This window comes from Myotis myotis, unplaced genomic scaffold, assembly GCF_014108235.1.
Source record: "Myotis myotis isolate mMyoMyo1 unplaced genomic scaffold, mMyoMyo1.p scaffold_m19_p_14, whole genome shotgun sequence".
In the NCBI taxonomy this organism is placed as follows: domain Eukaryota; kingdom Metazoa; phylum Chordata; class Mammalia; order Chiroptera; family Vespertilionidae; genus Myotis; species Myotis myotis.
Window position 1 is genome coordinate 18246842 of NW_023416318.1, and position 27377 is coordinate 18274218.

Below are 27377 nucleotides of genomic sequence, written 5' to 3' on the forward strand. Positions count from 1 at the left end.
ACTAAAGCTTCAAAGTAACAGATATTATATAGAAAACAGCCTTGTTATCTTAGGAAGATCTTTCTCTAACATTATTCCTTAGTTTCGGTTAGAATTAATGGTGCTATTTCATGTTCTTTATGCTAGATCACATTGGAATGGAACTAAGTATAGGAGTCGGGGTCTGATTAACTAACTTAATTGAATACCAACAACTGGGGGCAGTAATAGAGGCATTAGAATAAATTTGATTGATATACAAAGTCATTTCAAGTCCTCAAGTGCATGACTTTAGGAATTGATTTTGGAGAATTCTATATCTTAATCAGATTTTAAAACATAGGAAATATATAAAGAGAGTGAGTGCTAGAGCATTTTTGGGCTTTGTTAAAGATTCTACATCAATGTGAAGAGCATCTTTCTTGAGAATACAGGGTTTCCAACTTCTTTACAACAGTCACCTATCAGCATGTATTAGAACCTGCAATAAAAGACTCAAGGAGAAATAGCTATCCAGGCACATTTTATTCGTAGTTTAAGACTGCCAGTTATATGTAAATTGATTATATGCCATTTAAATTGGGTTGTTTTAACCATGGTTATTGTAACCAATACTATTCAAGTGTTTTACTATAGGTTTTCAATTTTTAGATACATAAATAGAATTCATCCTTCAGTGTGTTCCTGTGATTGAAACTTGGATATCACAGATAAAAGATCCCAAGATCGGGCCTTTTAAGGACCAAATCAGAGTAAGAATAAGTATACTTAGAAATGCATTGTTTTTCTTAGCTAATGTGGCCAAGGGCTCTAGTGGGTATATGCCAGCCCTACTCTTAATTTCTTGTCTAAGGTAAAAATTGTTTATTTTGCTATAGTGGCAATAGGACTAAATCTATAGTGCTATGTGCACATTACTTGTAAATACTTATTTTAGGACCATGTGGTCGCATATATTTCTAGTTCCAAAATTGTCTTCAGTCTACTTTAGTCCCTTAATTTTTAGAAATGAGGAAGCAGATTGCTTTGTTTAAAGAGAGCTAGAACTAGAACATGAATACTTGCTAGCCATGTAATAGACTAATATCAGCCAATTATGGACATTCACATACCACTGTCCAGTGTTTCCCATATCTGTGTACTTACTCATACTATTTATTTATTTATTTATTTTTTGATTTTTTACTGGGATGTCCTTTATTTTTTTTATTTTATTTTTTTAAATTAAATCTTTATTCAGATTATTACAGTTGTTCCTCTTTTTTCCCCCCATAGCTCCCCTCTACCCAGTTCCCACCCCACCCTCTGCCCTTACCACCCCCCCCACTGTTCTCATCCATAAGTGTACGAGTTTTGTCCAGTCTCTTCCCGCACCCTCCACACCCCTTTTCCCCAGAGAATTGTCAGTCCACTCCCTTTCTATGCCCCTGATTCTATTATATTCACAAGTTTATTCTATTCATCAGATTTTTTATTCACTTGAGTTTTAGATTCACTTGTTAATAGATATGTATTTGTTGTTCATAATTTTTATCTTTACCTTTTTCTTCTTCCTCCTCTTCTTAAAGAATACCTTTCAGCATTTCATATAATACTGGTTTGGTGGTGATGAACTCCTTTAGCTTTTTCTTATCTGTGAAGCTCTTTATCTGACCTTCAATTCTGAATGATAGTTTTGCTGGGTAAAGTAATCCTGGTTGTAGGTTCTTGCTATTCATCACTTTGAATATTTCTTGCCACTCCCTTCTGTCCTGCATAGTTTTTGTTGAGAAATCAGCTGACAGTCGTATGGGTATTCCCTTGTAGGTAACTTGCTGCTTTTAAGATTCTCTCTTTGTCTTTTGCTCTTGGCATTTTAATTATGATGTGTCTTGGTGTGGTCCTCTTTGGATTCCTTTTGTTTGGGGTTCTCTGTGCTTCCTGGACTTGTAAGTCTATTTCTTTCACCAGGTGGGGCAAGTTTTCTGTCATTATTTCTTCAAATAGGTTTTCAATATCTTGCTCTCTCTCTTCTTCTGGCACCCCTATAATTCGGATGTTGGTACGCTTGAAGTTGTCCCAGAGACTCCTTACACTGTCTTCATATTTTTGGATTCTTTTTTCTTTTTGCTTTTCCGGTTGGGTGTTTTTTGCTCCTTCGTATTTCAAATCTTTGACTTGATTCTTGCGCTCCTCTGGTCTGCTGTTGGATCTCTGTGTAATATTCTTTATTTCAGTCAGTGTATGCTTAATTTCTAGTAGGTCCTTTTTCATATCCTCGAGGGTCTCACTAGATTTATCGAGGGTCTCACTAAATTCATCGGCTGTTTCTAGAAAATTCTTGAAAAACCTTATAACCGTGGTTTTGAACTCTATATCCAGTAGTTTGCTTTCCTCCATTTCTGTCATTTGTGACCTGTTTCTTTGTCTCTGCATTTTTTATGCTTCCCTGTGTTGATAGAGTGGCTTTCTGTGCTCGGTGTCCTATAGGGCCCAGTGGCTCAGCCTCCACAATTACCTGGGGTGGACACTCTTGGTGCACCCCTTTGTGGTCTTTGTGCATAGTCTTATTGTAGTTAAGCCTTGATTGTTGTAGGTATCACTGGGAGGGATTGACCTCCAGGCCAATTGGCTGTGAGAATCAGCTGTGTCTACGGTGGGAGAACTTCTGTGCTGGAGACACCCTTATGGGGCAAGACTTGCTTCAGTGGGGCTTTGGTGCTCACTGAGTCTGCCCCCTGAGTGTGTCCCTTATGGATCTGAGGAGTTGTAATCTGGATGGTCCCACTCTGACCACTGGGTACACTGGCACTTGGAAGGAGGTGCTAATTTAGCCTCTGCTTGAGGCTACTCAGCAGGAGCTATGGAGAGATCTGCAGATTCCTCTTCTTTGTTTGGGGTTTGGAGGTGCCCAGATGAGGCCCAGCTGTGAAGCATTGCAAGCTTCTGTGGGGCCTTGGACCTTCTTTTGGATGTTCTGGGTCTTTATGGCCCAGCTGCAGTTTGTTAGGTAATTTTAGATTGCAAAGGGCCAGGCCATTCATATGCAAAAGCCTCTGCGCACAGCTTGGGGGGGGCGGGGGGCTGGGTCTCAGGGAATCAACAGCTATGGCTGCTCCTCAGCCTTGCCCTAAGAGGCCCCAGGTCTCAGTGTCCCGGTAATCGCTGCAAGCACCTCTGAGAGAAGGCCACCCTTGAGTTCCGCCCGATGCCAGACAGTCCAGTTTCTCCCGGTATGAGTCTGGGTCCCCAGAGACTGGCCCGGAACTGGGGTTCAGAACAGTCGGGAGCTTGTGTCCCTCCCAATCCGTGTCTTCAGTTGCCAGCCCTTTCCGAGTGCACCTCCGTACCTCTGCACTTTACTTCTGCACCTCCTCTGAGTCTCAGTGTGCTTTTCTCTTTCCTTCTAGTTGTAGAATTTCCACTCAGCCAGCCTTCCCTCATCTGAAAATGTCTTGATTTCCCCTTATTTTGCTGGCTGTAGGATTCTGGTTGACAGTTCTTTTCTTTCAAAACCTGAAAACAATATGCCACTTTCTTCTGGCTTGTATAATTTTGGGTGAGAAATTCCCTGTCATTCAAATTGCTTTTCCCCTATAGATAAGGTGTAGTTTCTCTGGCTGCTTTCAAAATATTTTCTTTGCCTTTGGTTTTCAGAAGTTTAATTATGATGTGTCTTGGCGTGGATTTCTTCAGATTGATCCTGCATAGGGTTTGTGCAGCTTCTTGAATCTATGGTTTTGTTCAGTCATTATTTTTTTTAGTACATTTTCAGCCTCACTCTTTCTCCTCTCTGTCTGGGTTCCAGTGGTACAAATATTAGATCTTTTGCTGTAATCCTATGGGTTCATGAGGCTGTTTTTGTTTTGTTTCTTCAGTCTGTTTTCTCTCTGTTGTTCTGATTCTTTACTGTGTCCCTTCATTCTGCTGTTGAGATCATCCAAGGAGCTTTTCTTTGCTGAGTTTTTTTTTTTCATTTGTCCAAACATGTTTGTAATTGCTTATTGAAGACTTTTTATTATGGTTGGTTTAAAATCTTTATCAAGTAATTCTAACATATCTGTCATCTTATAATTTTGCATGGTTTTAAATATTTCAGTTCTTAATATAATGAGTGATTTTCTATTGAAACCTGGACATTTTCATATTATGTTCTGAGACTCAGGATATTATCTAAACCTCCCATTTCCACTGATTTTTCCTGACATTACTTTGGTAGGAGAATAAGAGGTACTACTGCCAGGTGGACATAGAAGTCGAGATTCTCTACTCAGCCTCCATTGACACCCAGGGGAAGGAGATCCTTATTATTACTGCTGGGTAAGGGTGGAAGTCCAGGCTCCCCATGTAGTCTCCCAGGGCACTGCTAGGCTATAAGTGGGGGAATGTTACCAATCCTCAGGGGTGAAGGTCCTGGCTCCCTACTTGGCCTGCCCTGACACTGGTTGGGAGGTTGGGCCTTCTCATTATAGCCTCATGAGGTCAAAGTCTAGGCTCCCACTCAGCTATTGGTGCTGTGGGTAGAGGTAAAACCACAGTTTTCTGTGGTGTTTGGCTGCAGAAGAGCAGCTATTGTCAAAAGTTTTCAGTCTTGCTAAGGCTGCTCCTTTCTTTTTTTTTTTTTTAAATATATTTTTTATTGATTAAGATATTACATATGTGTCCTTGTCCCCACGTTACCCTCTACCCCCCCCCCCCCCGCTCATGCCCTCACCCCCCCGTTGTCCATGTCCATTGGTTAGGCCTATATGCTTGCATATAAGTCCTTTGGTTGATCTTTCCCCCTTACCCCCACCCTCCCCTACCTTCCCTCCAAGTCCCGACAGTCCAATCAATGCCTCTCTGTCTCTGGATCAGTCCTTGTTCATCAGCTTATGTTGTTCATTATATTCCACAAATGAGTGAGATCATGTGGTATTTATCCGCTCTCCAGTTCCATCCATGCTGTGGCAAATGGTAAGAGTTCCTTTTTCTTCTTCCTCTTCTTAAAGAATACCTTTCAGCATTTCATATAATGCTGGTTTGGTGGTGATGAACTCCTTTAGCTTTTTCTTATCCGTGAAGCTCTTTATCTGACCTTCTATTCTGAATGATAGCTTTGCTGGATAAAGTAATCTTGGTTGCAGGTTCTTGCTATTCATCACTTTGAATATTTCTTGCCACTCTCTTCTGGCCTGCATGGTTTCTGTTGAGAAATCAGCTGACAGTCATATGGGTACTCCCTTGTAGGTAACTGACTGTCTTTCTCTTGCTGCTTTTAAGATTCTCTCTTTATCTTTTGCTCTTGGCATTTTAATTATGATGTGTCTTGGTGTGGTCCTCTTTGGATTCCTTTTGTTTGGGATTCTCTGCGCTTCCTGGACTTGTAAGTCCATTTCTTTCACCAGGTAGGGGAAGTTTTCTATCATTATTTCTTCAAAAAGGTTTTCAATATCTTGCCCTCTCTCTCCTTCTGGTACCCCTATAATTCTGATGTTGGTACGCTTGAAGTTGTCCCAGAGGTTCCTTACACTATCTTCATATTTTTGGAATCTCTTTTCTTTTTTCTTTTTCGGTTGGGTATTTTTTGTTTCTTTGTATTTCAAATCTTTGACTTGATTCTTGGGATCCTCTTGTCTGCTGCTGGATCTCTGTAAATTATTCTTTATTTCAGTCAGTGTATGCTTAATTTCTAGTTGGTCCTTTTTCATGTCCTCCCTGGTCTCCCTATACTTATTGAGGGATTCATTAAATTTATCGGTGGTTTCCATAAAATTCTTGAAAAACCTTATAAACGTGGCCTTGAACTCTATATCCAATCGTTTGCTTTCCTCCATTTCTGCCATTTGTGACCTGTTTCTTTGTCTCCGCATTTTGGCAGCTTCCCTGTGTTGATAGAGTGGCCCTGCGCGCCAGGTGTCCTGTAGGGCCCAGTAGCTCAGCCTCCCCAGTTACCTGGGGTGGACACTCTTGGTGCACTCTTGGTGCCTTGGTTGTTGTAGGATCACTGGGAGGAATTGACCTCCAGGCCAATTGGCTCTGAGAATCAGCTGTGTCTAAAGTGGGAGAACTTCTGTGCTGAAGACACCCTTATGGGGCAAGACTTGCTTCAGTGGGGCTTTGGTGCTCACTGAGTCTGCTCCCTGAGTGTGTCCCTTATGGATCTGAGGAGTTGCAGTCTGGATGGTCCCCCTCTGACCACTGGGTACAGTGGCTCCTGGATCTAAGGAGGTGCTAATTCAGCCTCTGCCTGAGGCCACACAGCAGGAGCCACGAAGAGGCTCAGCTGTGAAGCAATGCAAGCCGCTGCGGGGCCTTGGGCCTTCTCTTGGAAGTTCCGGGTCTGCCTGGCTCGGCTGCAGTTAGGTACATTCACATGCAAAAGCCTCTGCCGCAGCCTGGGTGGGGCGGGGTCTCAGGGAATCCAAGGGCGGATCAAGGAGGTATGGCTGATTCTCCGCCCGGAGTCACGGGTCTCAGTGACCCGCTAATTGCTGCAAGCACCTCTGAGGGAAAGCCGCCTTCAAGTTCGCCCGCTGCCGGACAGACCAGCTTCTCCCCGTATGAGTCCTGGGTCCCCAGAGACTTCCCCGAACTGGAGTTCAGAGCAGTCGGGAGCTTGTGATTCAAAAAGACAGCCGCGTCCTCAGGTGCCACCCCCTTTCCTCGCGCGCGCGCGCGAGCCGCTGTACCTCTGCACTTCACCTCCGCAGCGCCTCTGGCTCTCAGCGTGCTGTTCTTTCCTTCTAGTTGTAGAATTTACACTCAGCCAGCCTTTCTGTTGTTCTGAATGATGTTTGCTCTGTCCTTTGCGGTAATTTTCAATTGTTGTGTGAGGCGACAATTTCCCGGTGTTTACCTATGCCGCCATCTTAGTTTCTCTCCAGGCTGCCCCTTTCTTGTTTCTGTTTTTTGACTAGAGAGACTTTGTTGGGACTTTTTTTTTTTTAATCTGCTAGTTGGCATTTCAGGTTGCTGGATTCTTCAGCTCCAAATCTGGGATATGTTTGGCAAAAAGAAAACCCAGGGAACTCATCATTGTGTCATTCCTTGGACCCTGAGGTTCCTAGCTGGTCTGCCTTCTCTCTGCTTTTCAGAATCTTCTTTTGTTTGTTTGTTTGAAATACATTTTTATTGATTTTGGAGAGGAAGGGAGAGGGAGAAAGAGAAACATCAATGATGAGAATCATTGATTGGCTGCCTCCTGCACGCCCCACACTGGGGACCGAGCCCACAACCCAGGCATGTGCCCTGACCAGGAATCGAACCATGACCTCTTGGTTCATAGGTCAACACTCAACCACTGAGCCACGCTGGCCAGGCTCTTTTTATGTTTTATATTTAATGTCCAGGGTTTTTAGTTGTACTTAGTGTAAATAATAGGGAAAAAATATGTCTACTCTATCTTCCTGGAGGTGGAAGTCCCCAAATGTACATTTTAATCCATTTAAACAGTTGTATCAAAATATAACCATTATTGGGGGAAATGTTTCATACTTTGAATGTTATCTGATAATTTGCATAATACTGTGCTCACAAAGTCAGCTAGAAAATAACATCTTTATTTAAACTGAAATTTATTGTTCATGTTATTAATGAAAACTTTTCCCCTCTAGGAAATAATGCAAAAGGTGTCCCAAGGCTCCTGACCAGTGAACAAAGATTTGAGAAAAACGACAGCCAAGCTCATGTTTTCTCCTGATCAAGAAAATCATCCATCCAAAGCACCAGTAAAATATGGGGAACTCATTGTCTTAGGGTAAGGTTTCCCCATCTGATGACATAAAATTGAATAATATATGGTAACTTTAAAAGTATTTTTTTAGAATTTATACCCTATCTATTTCCAGAAAGGGCTTAAAGCTGCAGGGTAACATTACCAAATCAGGAGACTCTTTTAATTATCAGTTTTATGCTATCACTTACAAGTGTACAAATACTGCATAAACTTGGCCTCACCCTCACCCCCAAAAAGGACAGAGCTTCTTAAAGGTGAAATGAAAAATGTGTCTACAGGCACATAATCATTCCATTTGTCTTTCCTGTTCCTTGTTTTAGAAAAATTTGCTTTGGCTGACTTTATAATTTTTTTATAAAGAGTCAGTACAGCCCTTACTGGATAGAGCATTGGCCTGCAAACTGAAGGGTCCCAGGTTCAATTCTGGTCAAGGACATATGCCCTGGTTGCAGGCTTGACCCCCAATAGGGGACATGCAGGAGGCAGCTGATCAGTGATTCTCATCATTGATGTTTCTATCTCTCTCTCCCTCTCCCTCTCTCTTCTTCTCTGAAATCAATAAAAAATATGTGTATTTTTTAAAAGTCAGTACAGTTTTTACATATGGCAGTTTTTGAGTGTCAACAACTAATGTAGGCCATTTTACAATCACATTCTCCTCCAACCTCAAAATTGTCTCTTCCCTGCCTCATTTCCCCCCAGATTGACCATGATTTCAAGGTGGGAGGGGGAAAAGTGAATGAAGAGAAATTATTATTAAGCTACTGCTCATGCCATAATGAAGCAGTAAAGAATGAAAAAAAGCATGACAAACACCTGGATCCAAATTCTAGCTATGCTAGTGTCACGTGTGTGACCTTCAGAAAATATCTTAATTCCTTTGAGTCTCTAAGGAACTTCATTCCTCTGAGGAATAACTTAATTCCTAACGTATAAAAGTGGAGAGTGATACCAGTCTTACAGAGTTGTTTATGAGGATGGATTAAGTGAGGTGCTGTATGGGGTAGAAGCGAAGAGTTCCTACTCCATAGTAAACACCAGATGTTTTGTTTTGAACTTTTCCCTAGTAGTTCAGTCCTTGCTCACTTGCTTACCTACAGAACATATATGTATCTTATCATGGAGAAATGGTCATAATGTCTGAATAACAAAAGTATGTTTAACTGCTGCTTAGCAGGCATCTCAGTTGGACAGGTTTTTGCCAACATAATGTGAATGTGTATATATATGTTCAAGTGGCTGAGACTTAACAAACAAGTCTAAAAATACCATATTTCAAAAGTTCAGCTATTTAAAGTGTTAGGTTCACAATTAAAGGTGATTCTATTTTGAACAATTTATATTGTACTTTTAAAGGTTAGATTAGCACATGCAAACATTAACCTTTAGAAAAAAATAGAATGAGTCATGAGGAGTCAGATATGCCACTAATCATCTCTTTGAAGAAAAATATAGGTAACTTAAAGTAATATTGAAAAAAAGAATGACAAATACCATAATCCAAATTCTAGTTTTATATGTATAATACAAGTAGTAGTTCTTTGTGACTTAGAATGTAGCCAGGAGGAATCTCATTTTGTTTTATACTTAGGCAACTGGGAATCAGCAATTGCTAAAAAGAATTTTAGATACTTAAATTGTGCTAATAGATAATTGGGGATCGATCCTATAAGGCAAAGTAACACATTTGTTAGAATTGTATGGTTCTTACAAGAGATCACCTAATCTTTTTTCTCCCCTAATCAGGTATAATGGGTCTCTCCCAAACGGCGATAGAGGAAGAAGGAAAAGTAGATTTGCTTTATTTAAAAGACCTAAGGCAAATGGGGTGAAGCCCAGCACTGTGCATATTGCTTGTACTCCTCAGGCTGCAAAGGTAAAAAACAAAACAAAAACTGTGAATTAACTTGGAGAAATTGAAAGAGTTGTACATGTTGTTTATATTCTCTAGCATTCCCTTCACATTCTATACCAGAAGTTTCCTTTTGTTTGGATAGGAGAAAACACGTTGGAGACATGATATTTGAAGGGCTGCCATATGAAAGGGCGCATCAACTTTTTTTCAAATGACAAACGAGAATCAGTAGGTGAAATTAGAAAGAAATATCTCTTTTCCTATTAAACCAGAGCAGGGATAGGTTTGCGGCTTTATCTAATATTTAGAATTGTGTAGCTGTCAGCCCTAAGAAGTAGGGCATTCCTGCTCTTACTAAAGGGCCCTTCCCTAGGCTTGGCAAGGAATGTAGTATATAAGAAGTATATTCAGGTATTAGAAGCATGTTTAGATAAGGCAAATTTAGAGAGGAAGGGAGAAGGAGAAAGAAATCGAAACATTAATGATGAGAGAAAATCATTAATCGGCTGCCTCCTTCATGCCCCCTACTGGGGATCAAGCCCACATGTGCCCCAAGTGGGATTGAACCAGGACCTCCTGGTTCATGGCTCAACCACTGAGCCACGCTAGCTGGGCTGGATGAGGCAATTTTTTAAATTAAGGGTTTTTCTCAAAGATTCTGTGGATGCTCTTACTTTTATTTATTTATATTATTGTTTTATGACCTTCATAGGTTTTAGCATAGTGTCTTGAAAAAAGTAGACCTCCATAATTAGTAAATTAAATCAAATGAAAAAGCAAATACTCAGCCTTATCTACAGTATAACTTTTCTATCTACTTGCATAATGCTTTTAGCCCCTTTTTCTTTCCCTACCAAAATCTCCAGAACCTGGGCCACCATTTCAGGACACTTAGACTTTGCCTAGAGTGATAGACAATTAGGGGGAGTTTTAGATCTCCACATTTCCTATAAATCCTGTACTTGCAGTTGTATAACACAAACTGAACTTGATACTGTGATGAGTGAATAAAAATTAAAGAGTTCCTTGACTTACGGAAGTATCTGTATCTGTAGCCAAGCATCCTCAGGATGTACACCAATATTATACCATCTGAGGTGTATCTTTGTAAGCTAAGTAACGAGAGACAGAGAAATGGGTATATAATGCCTTGTTTTGGGTCATAACTCCAGTCCCTGGAGTTAGTCAGATTTTTGGCTTTGTTTTATATTCAGTATGGTGCCTAAAACAGTCCTCATGCCTTGGCTAGGCCTCCTCTATTACTATTTGAGAACCAGTGAATGTAGAAAAGGGATAGTTTCTTTTAGGTGTTTCTTTTTGCTCCTTTGAAGAGAACGGATGAGCTAAGCAGGTGGTGGAAGTGGACAACTTATTGATCCAATCAGAAGAGCTTATTTTCAGTATTTCCCCATTGGAATGCTTTGGTATTTTGGATGTGCCAATTATTCTTTGTTCAGGGCTGTATCACATATTGCAGGACAATAACTTTTAAGCCCTCAAATCATTGTAACAGCCCCAAAATGCATCTACATATTTCCAGATGCCTCTTACACAGCTAATATGACCTCTGGTTAAGAGCAATTATCATGGGAAAATATTTCTAATTCCTATATCTGTAATATTCTATTCTGTACCTTTCCATTGTTAGCTCCTTCTCATCTTTACTGGACAACAAAAAATTTAGGGATCAAAGATTACCTTTTTACTATTTCAGTTTTGGAGGAGTGCCATATGAGGACATGAAGAAAACTGTTTAGTCTGGCAGTCATCTGGGATGAATGGTTAAACCCTGCCTTCCAGTCCAGTGAGACCTTAACTTGACATAGTTCTTGTTCTGAATCTAAGAGTAGGTTTAATCACTAAAAAAAAATACACAGGGATTACAATCTCAAAGTACACAAAAACCTGTTTTTAAATCTCTTTAGCCATTAAGAATTAACTTCCAAAATACTGAGCAATTCTGTGTTTGATTAGCCAGTTGCTTAATGTCAAGTTAAAGTAATTGTAGGTTTTTAAACCTATAAAACAATTACACAGTATTTATGAATACATAAATGTGTAGTAAAACAAGAACCGCATGCATGGGAACGATCTATGCTGCATTCTTGAGGTTGGATACCTCTATGAAAAAGGGAGCCCTAGCTAGTTTGGCTCAAGTGTCGGACTAAAGGGTCCCGGTTCTATTCCAGTCAAGGGCACATTGCCCGGGTTGCGAGCTCAATCCCCATTAGGGGGCATGCAGGAGGCAGCCGATCAATGATTCTCTCTAATCATTGATGTTTCTATCTCTTTCTCCCTCTCCCTTCCTCTCTGAAATCAATAAAAATATTTTTTTTAAAGAGGGAGTGGGGAGGGACATGCAAACAGCCTTGAATGTATCTGTAGAGTTTAATTTCTTTTAAAAGATCAGAAGCAAAAATGACATTATTAAACTTGGAATAAAGCTGGGTAGTTTGTACCCAGGTATTTGTTTATTCTCTTTGTATAGTATATGAAAATATCACAATCTTATTTAATCTTAGAGCTATTATTTTAAGGCTTTGTTTATTACAGATTAGCTACAAATTGAAACCAAGTAAAATTTGAAAATGCCAAAGCTCTAATTAATAAACCTTTTTTTTTTTTTCCATTTAGCCTCTCTGTGTGTAATCGTTCTTTGTATCTCTTTTCCTCTTACTCAACCTGTTTCAACTTCCTTTGTTTGGGTTTTCCCCACTCTGAAATTATCTCCAACTCATATACATAGAATATGCCTGAAAACAAAACTGAAAAGTTCTTTTTAGCAATGTTTTTCATTTGGGATAAGTCAGAAGTACAGTTGTAAGCTTTATATCCATTTCCTTTGGTAATCTTTAATCATTCTATGAATCTCTCTGTATCTAGCCCAGCATATGGCAATTATTTGTCATCTGTAGTCACAGAATGGTTAAGTAAACCAGTTAACTCTCCTTATTGGTTAACATTATAACTCTTAGAGTTACTTTAAAAATAAAATTCCTCTTATCTTGCAGGATTTTATATTTTCTTCTTATCAGAACAGTACTGAGTACTGTTTTCAGATTCTACATGGAATTTGATTTTGATTACTTTATAATTTAAAATACAAGGGAGACTCAATTTTATTCCTTGTATATAATGAAACTGTATTCTTACTCTATAACTACTTTTAAAGTATTCTTCTGTACCCTACTCAACCTGAGAAACTGTGTCACAGCTGAGGTTATACAAGAGTTATTAATCTAACCTAAATTGTTGGGGGGCGGGGAGGAAATATGTCATATGTGTGATAGGTTACCCTTTTTAAAAAAAATCTGATTTGATTGACCTGCCCACTAGTTTTGCTATTAATCTTTTCTTTCTTAGGCGATAAGCAACAAGGACCAGCATAGCATATCATATACCTTATCTCGGGCCCAGACAGTGGTGGTTGAATATACTCATGACAGCAACACTGATATGTTTCAGGTATTAAAATATGTGAATTCTTTTTTCATAAAAAAAGTTAAAGCCTATTGTCATTGACTTTTGCTCTGTTCAGATTAAAGATGATCATATTTTCATGTATTTTATTTAAATATATATTGTTTTCTAAACCCCATATGTAGAAGTTAGTGTAGCATAGTTAAGAGATGGTCTCTGAAATTATAATTCCTGGTAAGCATTACTTAGCCACTGTATGCCTCAGTTTCCTCCTAAAGTATGGTTAATAGAACTTCCCTTGTATCACTATTAGGAGGCTTACTAGTAAATAGTTTAGTACATGTAAAGTGGTCGAAGGTATATCAGGTAGATGGTAAGTAAACACTTAGCTATAATATAGATGTAGTAGTTCTATTAGCTATTATTATCCCCAAGAAAAGGAACCAAGAAATATTCTGCACATGTTTATGACCTCCCCCCCCCACACACACACACACTACTTTTTAAATAAATTATGGTCTTTTTTGTTTTGTTTTGTCTTTTTCATAAAGGAATAGAGTTTCCCCCCAATAACAGTAAACTGATTATATCCTTTCTACAGGCATTATACTTATGGATGATATGAACATTTCTACATAAAAAACCTGAAATATATCAGAAACTACCCCGATAAATTAGCCAATTTTTGAGAAACTAGTTTTGTAAGCATTCAAGGATCCACTTACCTTCTATACTGAACAAGAACTTTATTGTTCAAAACATCAGATATTCAAACTTCAACTCTGTGCATTGCTTAACACTCTGAAGTAAATACAGGGGACATTACAAGTTGATTACATACAGGTGCTACATTGGCAGTCTAAGAAGTACAGTCTTTTAATTGGGTTGAAGAAGGGTGAGGAAAGGCTTTATGGCAGTGCCTTTTTTTTTTTTTAATCAAGTTGAGTAGGATTTTGCCAGTCCAACCAGTAGAAGCATTCTGACAAAAGAAATACACAGTATGGTAGAAGATTGATGAATAAGCAACTGGTAGCTAGAATACACTTTCGTGTCAACAGAAATAACAGGAAATTAGGCTGGATTGGTAGGTGGGAGGCAAATTGTGAAGTCAGTATTTAATTATTATCAGAAATAAACTGATAAGTTCAGATAGGTTGAAGGAACTACTGAAGTTTTTAATTGGAGTGGGAGAGACATAAGATCTATACTTTTAAAGTTAATAGTAGCAATTAGAAAGAGGAGGAATTACTAAAGTTTATCTTAACACAATTCTATGTTGGTATCTGAGGACAATCATGTTGGTTTTCTCTTTATAGATATTTCTGATTTCTTCTTACCTGTCATTACCAATATTGCTTTGATGTCTCAAATCTTCTCTAAGACTAGATCAAATATCAGCTCCTCTGGAACAATCTCTCTTCCTAAATAAATGCTGCTTCTGAATATCAATTCTCAATCCAATCCTTGGTCTACATCTTTTGGCTCTAAAACAGCCTTTTTATTTTTGGAACTATTTCATTTTCTTTGGATATCATTATCTTTAAAATAAGGAAAAGGGACATTCAATCTTACGTTTGTTAACCAACCAATTTCCCCTTAAAATTCTCCAAACTAAATAAAGACTTTATACTTGATGATAGGAACAAAACACTAAATTAGAGTTTTATCCAAAAATATGCTGATATGAGGAATTCCTGAGACTCAACTATGCAAAGAATAACTTTTAAAAGTCATCATCTTTGTAGAGGGTCAGATTTTGTGTGTTTTTTTCAGTACCCACATTCTTCAATTTTATGATATTACTTTATAATAAATACATTAATGAACTGATCATTTTAAATGTTTACTTTGAAACTCTGTGACACTTGTTAGTTCTATCATCCATCCCACAGATTTCCTTTTTCCTTTCAACTTTCATCTTTCGAAATGAAATTAATTTATTTACTAGTTAGTACTCTGAAGTTGTTTTCAATTCTCTAACACTTTACCCACTGGAACTCTTTATCTGGGAATCTTGTCTCTGAAATACAGCCAAGAAGAAGGGAAAAAAATTAAAAGGACATCTAGGCATATAAAATAAATGTCAGATAGGCCAAGCACTGACATTCCTTTCTCTGCTCCCTGGAGATTCCCTTAAGCTCTTAACAGTAATCTTTTGAAATACTATTCTTTGAAGTTTAGTTATTTGATTTCTCAACCCATATAAGAGTAGCTGGATAGAGGAGGGGTGTATAGTGCTGGAGGCAAATTTGTCCAACAGCAAGAAATGATAACTGACAACCTGGCTGAAAAGGCCAAAAAAAAGTATACATAAGACCGCAAAGCAAGACTATGTAAGGCCTTAACATAAGGATCAGCGTTCTTGTACACCTTAATAGCACCTAAAGATATCACTAGTTCAGCTGAATATAAATGGTATTCTTAGTGTAATATCATAAACTGGAGTCATCATAAACGACTTACTTATATGTCAACTATATTCTGTTAAAGAAGGTAGAGTAGTATATGGTAGACATTTTCATCCAAGTAGGTTAAAATTAAAATCTGTAGCCATCTAGAAATCTCAGCCATCCTAAACTCCTTACTCCCTGAGGATTTCATATATTCTGGGTCGTAACTTCTCACTTAATTCTACGCTCTAAGCGACTATTATATCAGAGCAAGTCAGATTAGTTTTCAAGAGTATAAATTCCCCCAGAGTTAAGTATAAGTTTGAGATTTAGAAGTTTCAGAGGCTTAATGATTTCACCTTATTGTGTCTTTTTTTGAATGGGTTTTCCACTGTGTTCCTTTGAATAGGTTTATAGATATTTCTTTTTCCCTTAGATTGGCCGGTCAACTGAAAGTCCCATTGATTTTGTAGTAACAGACACAGTTCCTGGAAGTCAAAGTAATTCTGATACACAGTCAGTGCAAAGCACTATATCAAGATTTGCCTGTAGAATCATATGTGAACGGAATCCCCCATTTACAGCACGGATTTATGCTGCAGGATTTGACTCATCAAAAAACATCTTTCTTGGGGTAAAAAGCTTTTTTCCTATATGATGCATTATTTTATAATCACTTCTATTTCCAAATTACAAATAAGCGGAAGCTCTCACTCTTCTTACTCCTACTAGGAGAAGGCTGCCAAATGGAAGACATCAGATGGGCAGATGGATGGCTTAACCACTAATGGCGTTCTTGTTATGCATCCACGTAACGGGTTCATGGAAGACTCCAAGCCTGGAATATGGAGAGAAATATCAGTGTGTGGAAATGTATTCAGCCTGCGTGAAACCAGATCAGCTCAGCAGAGAGGAAAAATGGTAAGCACTGAGATGTAGCTCCTTATTTAGCTACAGTAAATACATAGGGTGAGTTGGACTGAACGCATTATATATTCCCAAAAATTCTTAAATCTCTTGTTGATACATAATACTAAGTCTGATTATCATACACTGACTACCAAATACTATACTATAGGATAATATTTTAATATTTCAATTAGAAACTTTAAAAGTTTATTTTCATATTATGTTAATACTAGGGGCCCAGTGCACGAATTCATGCACCTTGAAAGGAACTGTGGGTCTCAAGGCTGCGGTGGGCACCGGGGCAGGTTTTGTCCCATTCTCTGCACCCCGCCCGGCCCCTCCTGCTGCGGCCCCCGGTTCCCTGTCAGCAGCCCCTCCCACGCACTGACAGCACCGGCCCAGTGCACTGAGTGCGTGGTGATTGAGGCTGGTGCCATCAGCAGGTGCGAGCGGCGGCTACTGCCCCAATCGCCCCTCAGGAGCAGGGGAGGTGGAGAAGCCCTCAGGGGCGATCGGGGCTGGCAGCCGCTGCTTGCACCCACTCACGGGGCTAAGCAATCAGAGCCAGCGCCGGACACTGGCAGTGGGTGCGAGTGCCAGGCAGGACTGTGGCACGTGGGAGCAAAGAATTTTCAGTAACCACCAGAGACTCGCCCCAATGACAGTGACTGGCACCCCACCTTGGTCTGGCGCCCCCGCTCACCTGCTCCACCATTCTGCCTGCTGCTGACACCTGCCATGTTCCGCACACATCCCCTGGTGGTCAGTGCACGTCATGGCGACCGGTTGTTCGGCCATCGGTCTATTTGCATATTAGCCTTTTATTATATAGGATATTTTAAAAACGTAAGCTTTCCTAAGTTAAACAGCACTTTGTATTTTCTACTTACATCTGTATTATCTTTGGCCATGATATTTATTGGATATATTTGACCAACTGATTAACCTTGGAAAATAAGCTTGTGTGGACACATATGTTCAGAAAAGACAACTGCCTATTGATCCCTGCTTTTTCATGGTATTTAAACTGTTCATGCAGCCTATTCCTTTTGTTTTAATCATAAATTATCTTTACTGTAAGGCTGAAAAGAAATACATGTAAGACCAACACTCTTATGCAGATATCTAAAACACAATGGTGAATTTTTTTTTTTTAATTCTTGTTTCCTCTAGGTGGAAATTGAAACCAATCAGTTACAAGATGGCTCATTAATTGACCTTTGTGGTGCAACATTGCTGTGGCGTACTGCAGAAGGCCTTTCCCACACTCCAACAGTGAAGCATTTAGAAGCTTTAAGACAGGAAATCAATGCAGCACGACCTCAGTGCCCTGTAGGGTTCAACACACTAGCATTTCCTAGTATGAAGAGGAAAGATGTTGTTGATGAGAAACAACCATGGGTCTATCTAAACTGCGGCCATGTGCATGGCTATCATAACTGGGGAAACAAAGAAGAACGTGATGGAAAAGATCGGGAATGTCCTATGTGTAGGTCTGTTGGTCCCTATGTCCCTCTGTGGCTTGGATGTGAAGCTGGATTTTATGTGGACGCCGGCCCTCCAACCCACGCGTTCAGCCCATGTGGGCATGTGTGTTCAGAAAAGACAACTGCCTATTGGTCCCAGATCCCACTTCCTCATGGTACTCATACCTTTCACGCAGCCTGTCCCTTTTGTGCACATCAGTTGGCTGGTGAACAAGGCTACATCAGACTTATTTTCCAAGGACCTCTAGACTAACAGACAGTTGTCCTCCAGGACTGCATTATACATTGATAAGCTAAGTGAGTTGGGTTTTTCAACTTGTTGTCCAAGTCACGGTTCCTCTGATCTGGTCATTTGCATTAAGATGAAGAATTTTTTTAAACATTTATAATAAATTGTAGCAATTTTTGAGCAAAAATCTGGGAAACTCAAGCAAAGGAATTTTCAAAAGTACCTGACTTCTGAATTCTGAGTTTTTAAAATCTATTTTGAGGAGAAAAAGACGGTCTAATATGATGCCTTCATTTTAGTGTTTTTGAATCACCCATCCTCAGTGTTGAAAAATTGTTTTGTATAACTGAGGGTACTGTTGGTTCAAACTATGTTAGTTTACAGTTTATTGCAAACATTGTAAATTACAGCAACATGTATATTAACTTTTTTTCTATTTATCTTTATTATAGAAAATATCTTAGGATGTTCTTGATAGAGTAGCATGGTAAATGATGGTGTCACACTCTTGGTGTGAATGGTAGGTTAGTGAGCATAGCTCAAGGATTTGCAAAGTTAGGAAGATGGACAAAAGAGCCTCTCCCCACCCCCTGTCTAAACATGGACTTTGGTAAATTAGAATGCTTTGTAAAATGAAATTTATATTAATTACCATTGTGTAAAAGGTATTTGTTTTTAACCACATTGAAAATGATCAGGAAAAGCTTTTTTCCTTAAAGTTTCTCTCAAGTGTAGTACTATAACAAAAATTAATGCTAAGAAACATTTTATATGCTCCTTTTGAATATGCAATTTATCTAGATTATCTATTTTTCTCCCGTGATAACTAATCTGTTTTTAGTATCAGCAACATTTGGCAAGTTTATTTTTTAGATATAAACTGTGGTTCATCTGTTCACTGTTTCTAGAAAAAAAAATCATTCTCATGAGAAAAAGCATAAATTAACAAGAAAGGAGAGAGACTTGATTTGCTTTTAGAAAAAGAAATGCTTAAATAATTAATTATTCTATTTTGGGCCTTATCCAGACATTAAGAAATCTAGAGAGATATAAAGGGTTGAATAATAAATAATAGTGAGCCCCCCCTTTTTTAACCTCACAGATCAGCCTTAGCTTCTGGCTTGCATCCTAAGGAAAGTTGCCAGTGTTAAGGAAATGTTTGGTTGGCAGAGGAGCACCACTGACAGCAGAGTGAAGGGACATATTTGCATGGTCTGTTTAGTCTCTAATTCCAATAAATTCATTTGCTTTCAGAAGCAGGAAAAAGTTTCTTCTCCTCCAATCCCTCCTCCCCCCCCCCTTTTTTTTTAACACACCACAAGGAAAGTACAGACAGTTGCACTACATCAAACCCTCTGGGGCACTTGTAGAAATCAATACACTTTTAGATTAGACGGAATCATTATTTTAATCTTTTGTTTTCCTTTAGTTTGAGAAGTTGTATAATACTTAATTGACTCTAGCAAAATTTTGTATGTGGTAGCATAGCTTTAATTTATCCTATTACAATGCTGTTCTGAATTTTCTTTCGGTTTAAAAAAAAAACAAACAAAACCTGTTGCTTAGAAGCCATGAACTATCTTATTTTACTTCAACTTGTCAAAATTTACTTGTTTTTAAAAACTATCATGTGGGCTCACTCAGGAAATGCATGTCAGGAAATTTGTATTATAAGTTTATTAGTTGTGATGTATCAGTAACTGCTGTTACCCCCTTTTCAAAGAAATATAACTAATTTTGAAGTTTTCTAGATTGTCACATGCTTTGTGACTAATGCAAGGAAATCAAGTCCTGTGTTGTATTTGTTCTAGTCATTTCTATTCAGTCTATATATTGTAGCTAATTTTTATTTGCAATTAATTTATTCAAACTAAGTAAATACTTTTCAAAATAGATATTTGAATTTGTCTCTGTGCATTTGTTTTTGCATAACTTAGAATGGGAAGTCAGAGGTGATAATTTGCGGACAAGACTACTGCACACTTCAAAACTACTCACTTGAAATAGATGAGTTTGCATTTGAGGAATAATTTTAAATCTCTGGTTCTCTCTCATCTCTTACTTATTAATGATTGAATTGAGATCCTTCTCTAAGTTAAGTCCTACAAGAGAGTTGGCTCCTTGCAAGTTGCATACTAGGCTGTTTAAATAGTGCCTCAATGACCAGAAAGATTCATGTTCATTACAAAGTGCCTAAATTCTTCTACCAACTGGAAAAAATCTGGTTCATGCCACATCAGATTCATGTTTTGAAAACTCAGGTAATTTAAATCATTAGTCAAGTATTTTTCTGTTTAAGCATTTTGAAAATTTTGTTCTGTCACTTTGCCAATTCCAAATGAAACACTTTCACTTACATGCTTGTATTAGGGCAATGCCAGTATTCTGGCCAAGGGAAAAGAGTTGTATTCCTGTCTCCTAAGTGCACTCTCAAGAAAGACATTCTTTATGGCTTAACTCTTTTATAAATATCTAATACCTAAACGTCTTAATATCTAAATGTTCCTTAATTTGTACAGAGGATTAAACTTCCCTTCATCTAAAATGTTAGGGTCATGAAGCAAGACACAGTAGCCAGAAGGAGAAGTCTTTACCAGGTTATCTTCTTGAAGCTGAAATTGCTCATTTTCAACATATAAAAGTCTAATACATATAAAACAGAATAGGAATAAGTAATGATGTAAACATATAATTACATCTAACATAAGTATTTCCACTCCACTCTTCCCTCAGGGTACTTCAAGAACCATGTGTGATGCATGGCCTTCTAAAACATAGAATTAGTAAGGGCTCCATGGAAATTCATCTTTAAATTTATAAGATAAATAAAATTCTAACACTTTGGCCTCCTCATTTCAATGGATCAGGATCATCTTGTGCTACCCTACTATAGAGACCACTGGCTAAAAGATCTGTGACCCACACTTGTGTGTTTATGTTCTAAGTATTAATCACCAAGATAATATATAATTGAACAGTATTATTCTATCTCCCACTCCCACTTTCGGGATTACTTTTATATAAGTATACTTTAAGGCCATATGCCCTCAAATTTTATCCATTCTTACAACAGATATTTGAATATCCACTATGCACCAAGCCCTATTCTAGTGGGGAAAATAGAAATGAATAAGAAAAATAAAAGATAAAGCATGATAGCAGTTTTGAAGGGACAAATAAAGCAGGAAGGGAGATACAATGTGTGTGTAAAGTGTTTGCAATATTAAATAGGGGAATGAAAAGCCCACTGGAAAGGTGATACTTGAATACTAGTAGAGATCTGAAGGAGCGGAAGGATGTGGCTACTTAGGAACAAAACATTGAGCCAGAGGAACAATAATTGTAAGGGTCCTAAAGTAGAAGCATGCTTGGAACATTTCTATAATAGCAAAGAGGCCAGTGTGGTTCTGTTGTATGGAAAGAAGAGTAGTAGGTAGAGCAACAGAGGGTAAGTGGGGCATGGGGATGAAACTAAATCTTGGAGGACCTTCTGAGACTTTTGGCTTTTATTTTAAGTGAGATGGGGGCCAGAGGATTTTGAACAGGGAAGAGATGTGATCTGACATATTTTTAAAAGATTTAAATAGACTGAAGTGGGAGCAGGGAGACCAGTTTAGAGGCCAATGCAGTAATCCTGGAGAGAGGTGATGTGATGTGGATCAAAGTGGGGTAGTGGAGCTAGTTTGAAGAGTGGCCAGAACCTGGGTATGTTCTGAAGGCGATAAGAGCTGACAGTATTTGCTGGCAGATCAGATATGGGGGTGAAAGGAGAGTCAAGGCTTTTCTCAGCTTTGCCTAAGCAACTAAAAGGATAAAATTGTCATTTATTGCAGTGGAGAGGAAGATTATGAGCGGTTTGGGGGGAGGGGGAGCGTTACACTGCTTGTGGAATTGGGAACTTAGCTTGGACGTTAGATTGAGACTGCTTTTAGACATGATGTTTGCCAAAGGTAAACCTCTGCTTTTTTTTTTTTAAACTTAACTATTATGATCAGTGTTCTCCATATATTCTATGCTTGCTTAGAAACAAACAAAAAAATATTTCTCCTGATTAGTGGTGAACTTCCTTTCATTGAAATAGAGAGTTGGGACACCTCTCCAGTTTCTGTCTTTGTTTTGGCAGCCTTCTCAGGAAATGAAATTCTGTTTTCAACTGCAGTAGTAACTTCCTTGAGCCAACATGTTCTGATACAGTTTTCCTCTCTTCTCACTCATGTATGCCTTCTTCTTTAGCTCTTGCATTTATGTTCTTAAAAGTCCTCAGTTTTATTGAATCAGTATTTTGCTACTTCAAATCTTTTTTGGCAGTGGCCAAGTACATGTTGTGTTTTATATTTTTATTTTTTATTTTATTATTTAAATATTTACAGAGTTCTTAAGCCTATTACTAGTATATAAGCCCAGATCTTAATATCCAGTTTCCCTTAAGGAAATATGCCTGTGTTTGATAATGTTGTCAGCAGTAAAGGGAGTAAATAAGATAAAAATTTTCCTAGTAATAGTAAAGTATCATGTCCAAACATTGTTAGATGATATGTTAGGAATGCTGATTTGACTGTAAACCCAGCTATGTATGCTAAAGGATAAACTACTGCATAAAATAATTCCTCACGGCTAATGTTTGAGTGTTTGCTATGTGTCAGGCACTGTTCTAAAAGCACCATTCTAAGTACAAGGTAAAGCAAAAGTAGGTTAACAGATGTGAGTATGGGAATATTTATTCTTGTATTATTATTTATTTATTATTGTATTATTTTCCATATGAACAACTGTAAACCTACCTTCGTTCCACCCTGTATTTTACTGAAGAGGAATTTCCTACAGAATGGATCAAAGAGCTCCCAAAGCAGGGATGGGCCAGGTTGGCATTTGAAGAGTAATGGTAGGAATTCCTCACTGAAGGTCTTAGTAACATGATAGGTGCCCTAAAGTAAGTAATTACTTCCAAAGTTGAGGTTGCACAGGGATTGGGGTTGGGGTGCAGGGTTAGAGAACTTACTGTAGCCCCATAGTAATTATCCAAATGTCCAGGTGTGGAAATTATAGGAAGGAATCATATCAAGAGACAAGACAGTTTCTTGGAGATCTCTCTCTCTCTCTCTCTCTCTCTCTCTCTCTCTCTCTCTTTCTCTCTCTCTCTCTCTCTCTCTCTCTCTCACACACACACACACACACACACACCAAACAGCTGCTCCTAATTTTGGAATAAGCATAGCTTTTCAAGATGATTTTTAAAAAAGAAACAGTGTTCACCTGAGTATGTAAATTCTAATAAGTTTGTTAGTGTAATTTCTATATCAGTTACACTGCATGAATGCAAATGTTAATTATATTTTTGATTAATGTTATTCCAATAACTCAACCATGGCAAGAATCCTTGAATTGGGTGTACCGTGCAAAGTTGATATCTAGTTGCAGAGGTAACACAGTTGTGACGTATACGTGTGATGTGATGAAATGAAAGCCAGAGGCATTACTCTTGGGATGTGGCCTTTTGCAGAGAAGCAGTAAAAGAATGTTTACAGCTTTGGTATAGGCTATAGGATTCTGAAAGTTTGAGAGTTAACCATCAAGAGTTTGTCTGAAGGTGCTTTTATGGTTTCATTATTGCTACTGACTTCAAATATGGCCATATTTATTTACCAAGGTGTTTTAATTCCTTTTTAAATACAAAAGGACCATTGAAAATGTCTGGGTGGAATTTTACAAACAGAAGGAATTCTTCAGACAAGGCTCAAGTCCAAGCCTTAATCCAGTCTGGCCTCAGATACCAGTCCTTAGATGTTCCTTTATCAAAGTAGGTTACAATAGGCACTTATTCACTGTAAATAAACTAGAGGCTAAGTGAGTGAGGGGAGTTAGAAAATAGCAAGATAAGCAATCCTCCTTCAGAAAGGATCCAGTTATACTGAAGCCAGCATCTCCTGTAATTTTGTAGCAGACTTTTTTATGTGTCATTCCTTGGCTTTATCTGTGGTCATGAATCTCATTACCTGCTATCCTATGGGACCAAGATAATGCAACTCTTTGGCCCCAGTGAATTAATACTTGTTCTACCTCGTTTTAGTTTCTTAGGACTTTGGTGCTGGTCCTATGTAAAAGCAGATGGTCTCAGACTAATAAATTTATGGCCTCTTCAGTTGGGGAGCTCAGTAGCCTCTTTGCAATACAGCAAAGTCAAAGAATCTTAATTATAAAATTATCTAAAAACGTTTAAAGATGTTTTTAATCATTCAATGACTAATGGAAAAGATACGCCATATTATTTATAGCTGAAACACTTCTGAAAAGATGGAATTTGGGAGACAAAGCTTTTAGAGCAGTGACCCACCATGTCAAATTCCCTAATAACAAATTCAAAGGAGCAGTTCCTGTTTACCCATATTGGAACTTAACACTAGAAAGACTGAAATTTAGTATATACCTATATTGCCCAGAAGCAGTCAAAATGACTGCATTGTGAAAGAATAATATCGGAGCACTCTTCACTTACGTTCCTTAGCTTTTCCAATAACTCACTTCTATTCGACATTTCTTTCATGAATTTAGGGCGCAAAAGAAATAAAATAACTTATTAGAACAAGTATCACTGCATAAAGATTCGAATAACAAGCACTAGTTTAGCTTATTGAGCAACTGCAACTTATCAAGTATCAACAATTTATCATGTACTTGTATGTTATCATGTGACGGTAATCGAAAAAAAATGAAAACTGTTATTTCAATACAGAGCCGAACTGGTCATATAAGAAATTTACTCAATTCAATAATAAGAGTCATAATCCCCCCCCCCCCCAAGCAGTCAAAATGACTGCTTTTGGGCAATATAGGTATAACACATATATACTGGAAATGAAGGAGGGGGAGGTAACTACAATTATTAATAAATGCATTTATATGTTGTACAAAAAGTCACAAAATTCTAAGACATTGTGTCCTTATATACATAATTGTTTTTCTAATTGAAATTAAAAAGCAGTCAAAATGACTTCCTTGGGCAATCTAGTGTTAATTATATGTTGACACGTGGCACTGGTTTGAACGTCTTTTTGATCTGCAAAAACGTTTGATTTAATGGGAATTCAAATAGAAAGTTGATCTTAACCTTTTCATGCATGTCTTCATTATGATGAATTAAGCCTGCTTACCATTGAAATATACTGCAAGATGGGAGGGACATGAATGAAAGGTTTGCTGTAACATGTAGTCGGTTAAATTTTTACTCTGAGACTATGACATTAATTTTATTTTGGTCATTATCATTGCTCGTGATGGCTGACACTTTGAGCTACCAATTAACCTGGATTCCCAAATACCCTTGGTCTGATTTGTAAGTACGCCCGTAACCACCGAGCCCAGCATTTGCTAGAGAAGATTTACACACAAACATGAGGCTCACATCTCATTAAGTATAAACATTTTCAGGAAAAAAAATGGTTTGTGCCTTTGTTTCTTTAAAGTTTCTTTTTATGTAGAAAGGTGATAGGAGTCTTTATTTGGGGAACTAGCTATAATTAAACAAAATTGAATCTTCTGTGGTGACACCACCATCTTCCTGGCTGGTAAGAACACATTGACTTTTCATTTACTTCTGTTTGCATGGTTCATTTCCAGCTATCACAGCATCTTTGAAATGCTAGCATTTGCTTTTTGTTTTCTGGTGTTTTGTCTAAGCAAACTAAACTTATATGGGTGCCAACAAGGTAATGCTATGTTTTTGTGGAATTTTAGGATATCAGTTCTCTCTTTCTGAAAGTTCACTATTGGTGTATAGAAATGCCTCGGATTTCTTGGGGTTAATTTTGTATCCTGCTACATTGCCAAATTCATGTATTAAGTCCAAAAATATGGAACGCTTCACGAATTTGCGTGTCATCCTTGCGCAGGGGCCATGCTAATCTTCTCTGTATCGTTCCAATTTTAGTATATGTGCTGCCGAAGCGAGCACATAGGATATCAGTTCTCTAAGTGAAATTGGAGAGAGTGGAGTAAGTTTATTAATCTAAAATTTGACCCCCTTTCTGGACCAATTATTTTCTCATGGAGAAAAACTATTCCATGAGCAGCAAACATGTACCAGGGACTAATATATACTAGAATGAATGGATATGAGAGTATAGTGCAATAGTGCAATGCATCACGATCAATATGACTAGAAAAACAGCTCAGAGCAAAATTATTTTGGGGGTCTTAAATCAGTAATGTGGTTTGAACCTGTATGATTGGGACTGAAACTACTTATCTGATTTCATTCTGCTTCTTAAAGACCAGGGAGTCTTTGGCAATAGAATAAGGAACCCTTGTTAAAGGGAGGAGGTCTATGTGAGAAAATAAAATAATTGCAGAGCCCTAGCTGGTTTGGCTCAGTGGATACAGCGTCGGACTGTGGACTGAAGGGTCTCAGGTTCTATTCCAGTCAAGGGCACATGCCTGGGTTAATGGCTCGATCCCCAGTAGGGTGCATGCAGGAAGCAGCTAATCAATGATTCTCATCATTGATGTTCCTATTTCTCCCCTCTCCCTTCCTCTCTGAAATCAATAAAAATATATTTAAAATAAAATACTTGCAGATCCTTTATAAGACCTGAGAAGACATCAGAGGATGTCTTGCATATAGTCAGCCTCCAGTTAAATATTCATTGAATATTTGAGCAGAACTGGACTCCTCATCCTTCATGAAGGATGAAGAGCTATTTTAATTTTCTAGCCACCTTGAGATCACAAGATAGGAGAGAGGAACTCTTGAGTGGAGTAGGACAGTAATGAGTGTCTTGGTGACAGTTATGATACACCGTTTTCGCTCTCTTTGTCCTTGGGAATCCTGGGGAAACCTCAAAGAAGAAAGCCTGTTGACGACTTAAATTGGAAAGTGAGAGCTGATTTTAATTTGATTTTTTCCCCTACATGAGCACCACAGTTTATAGTGCTCTGGTAAACTTAGTGATTTTTTAAAAATTAAAGAAGTCTGGAGAACAGAATTCTTTTTTTCATTCACCATGAGAGAGGTTGTTCCACTGACTATCTCTTTATTATTACTAGAGGCCCAATGCACAAAAATTTGTGCACTCGGGGGGGTCCCTCAGCCTGGCCTATGCCCTCTTGCAGTCTGGGACCCCTTGGCAGATGTCCACCTGCTGGCTTAGGCCCACTCCCTGGGGGATTGGGCCCCAGCTGGCAGTCAGACATCCCTCTGGCAGCCTGGCAGCCCTCAGGGAATGTCCACTTGCCAGCAGGGAGCAGACCTAAGCTGCAGTCAGACATCCTTAGTGCTGCTGAGGAGGCGGGAGAGGCTCCCACCACCACCGCTGTACTGGCAGCCATCAGCCTGGTTTGTGGCTGAACAGAGCTCCCCCTGTGGGAGCTCACTGACCACCAGGGGGCAGCTCCTGCATTGAGCGTCTGCCCCCTGGTG

The 27377-nt window shown here is 38.5% G+C and overlaps 1 protein-coding gene and 1 non-coding gene across 5 annotated transcripts in view; one reads left to right on the plus strand and one right to left on the minus strand.

Moving 5' to 3' along the window:
• PELI1 (pellino E3 ubiquitin protein ligase 1) overlaps positions 1 to 19862 on the plus strand; it is a 57423-nt gene extending 37561 nt beyond the window's left edge. The window contains exons 2-8 of one of the 4 annotated variants that reach the window (XM_036334362.1): positions 631 to 731; positions 7554 to 7696; positions 9422 to 9551; positions 12894 to 12995; positions 15777 to 15974; positions 16073 to 16261; positions 17423 to 19860. In XM_036334362.1, the coding sequence (XP_036190255.1) occupies positions 7626 to 7696; positions 9422 to 9551; positions 12894 to 12995; positions 15777 to 15974; positions 16073 to 16261; positions 17423 to 17989 (1257 nt within the window). In that variant the 5' untranslated portion in view covers positions 631 to 731; positions 7554 to 7625 and the 3' untranslated portion in view covers positions 17990 to 19860. Of the gene's footprint in view, positions 1 to 630; positions 732 to 7553; positions 7697 to 9420; positions 9552 to 9672; positions 9759 to 12893; positions 12996 to 15776; positions 15975 to 16072; positions 16262 to 17422 lie in introns of those variants that run through there. The other 3 variants (XM_036334361.1, XM_036334363.1, XM_036334364.1) reach the window with 3 other exon arrangements.
• A 5944-nt stretch (positions 19863 to 25806) lies between these two features.
• Positions 25807 to 25913, minus strand: LOC118669587. The gene has a single exon (XR_004972039.1). It is a non-coding gene; the product is annotated as a U6 spliceosomal RNA (small nuclear RNA).
• Positions 25914 to 27377: the final 1464 nt, after the last annotated feature.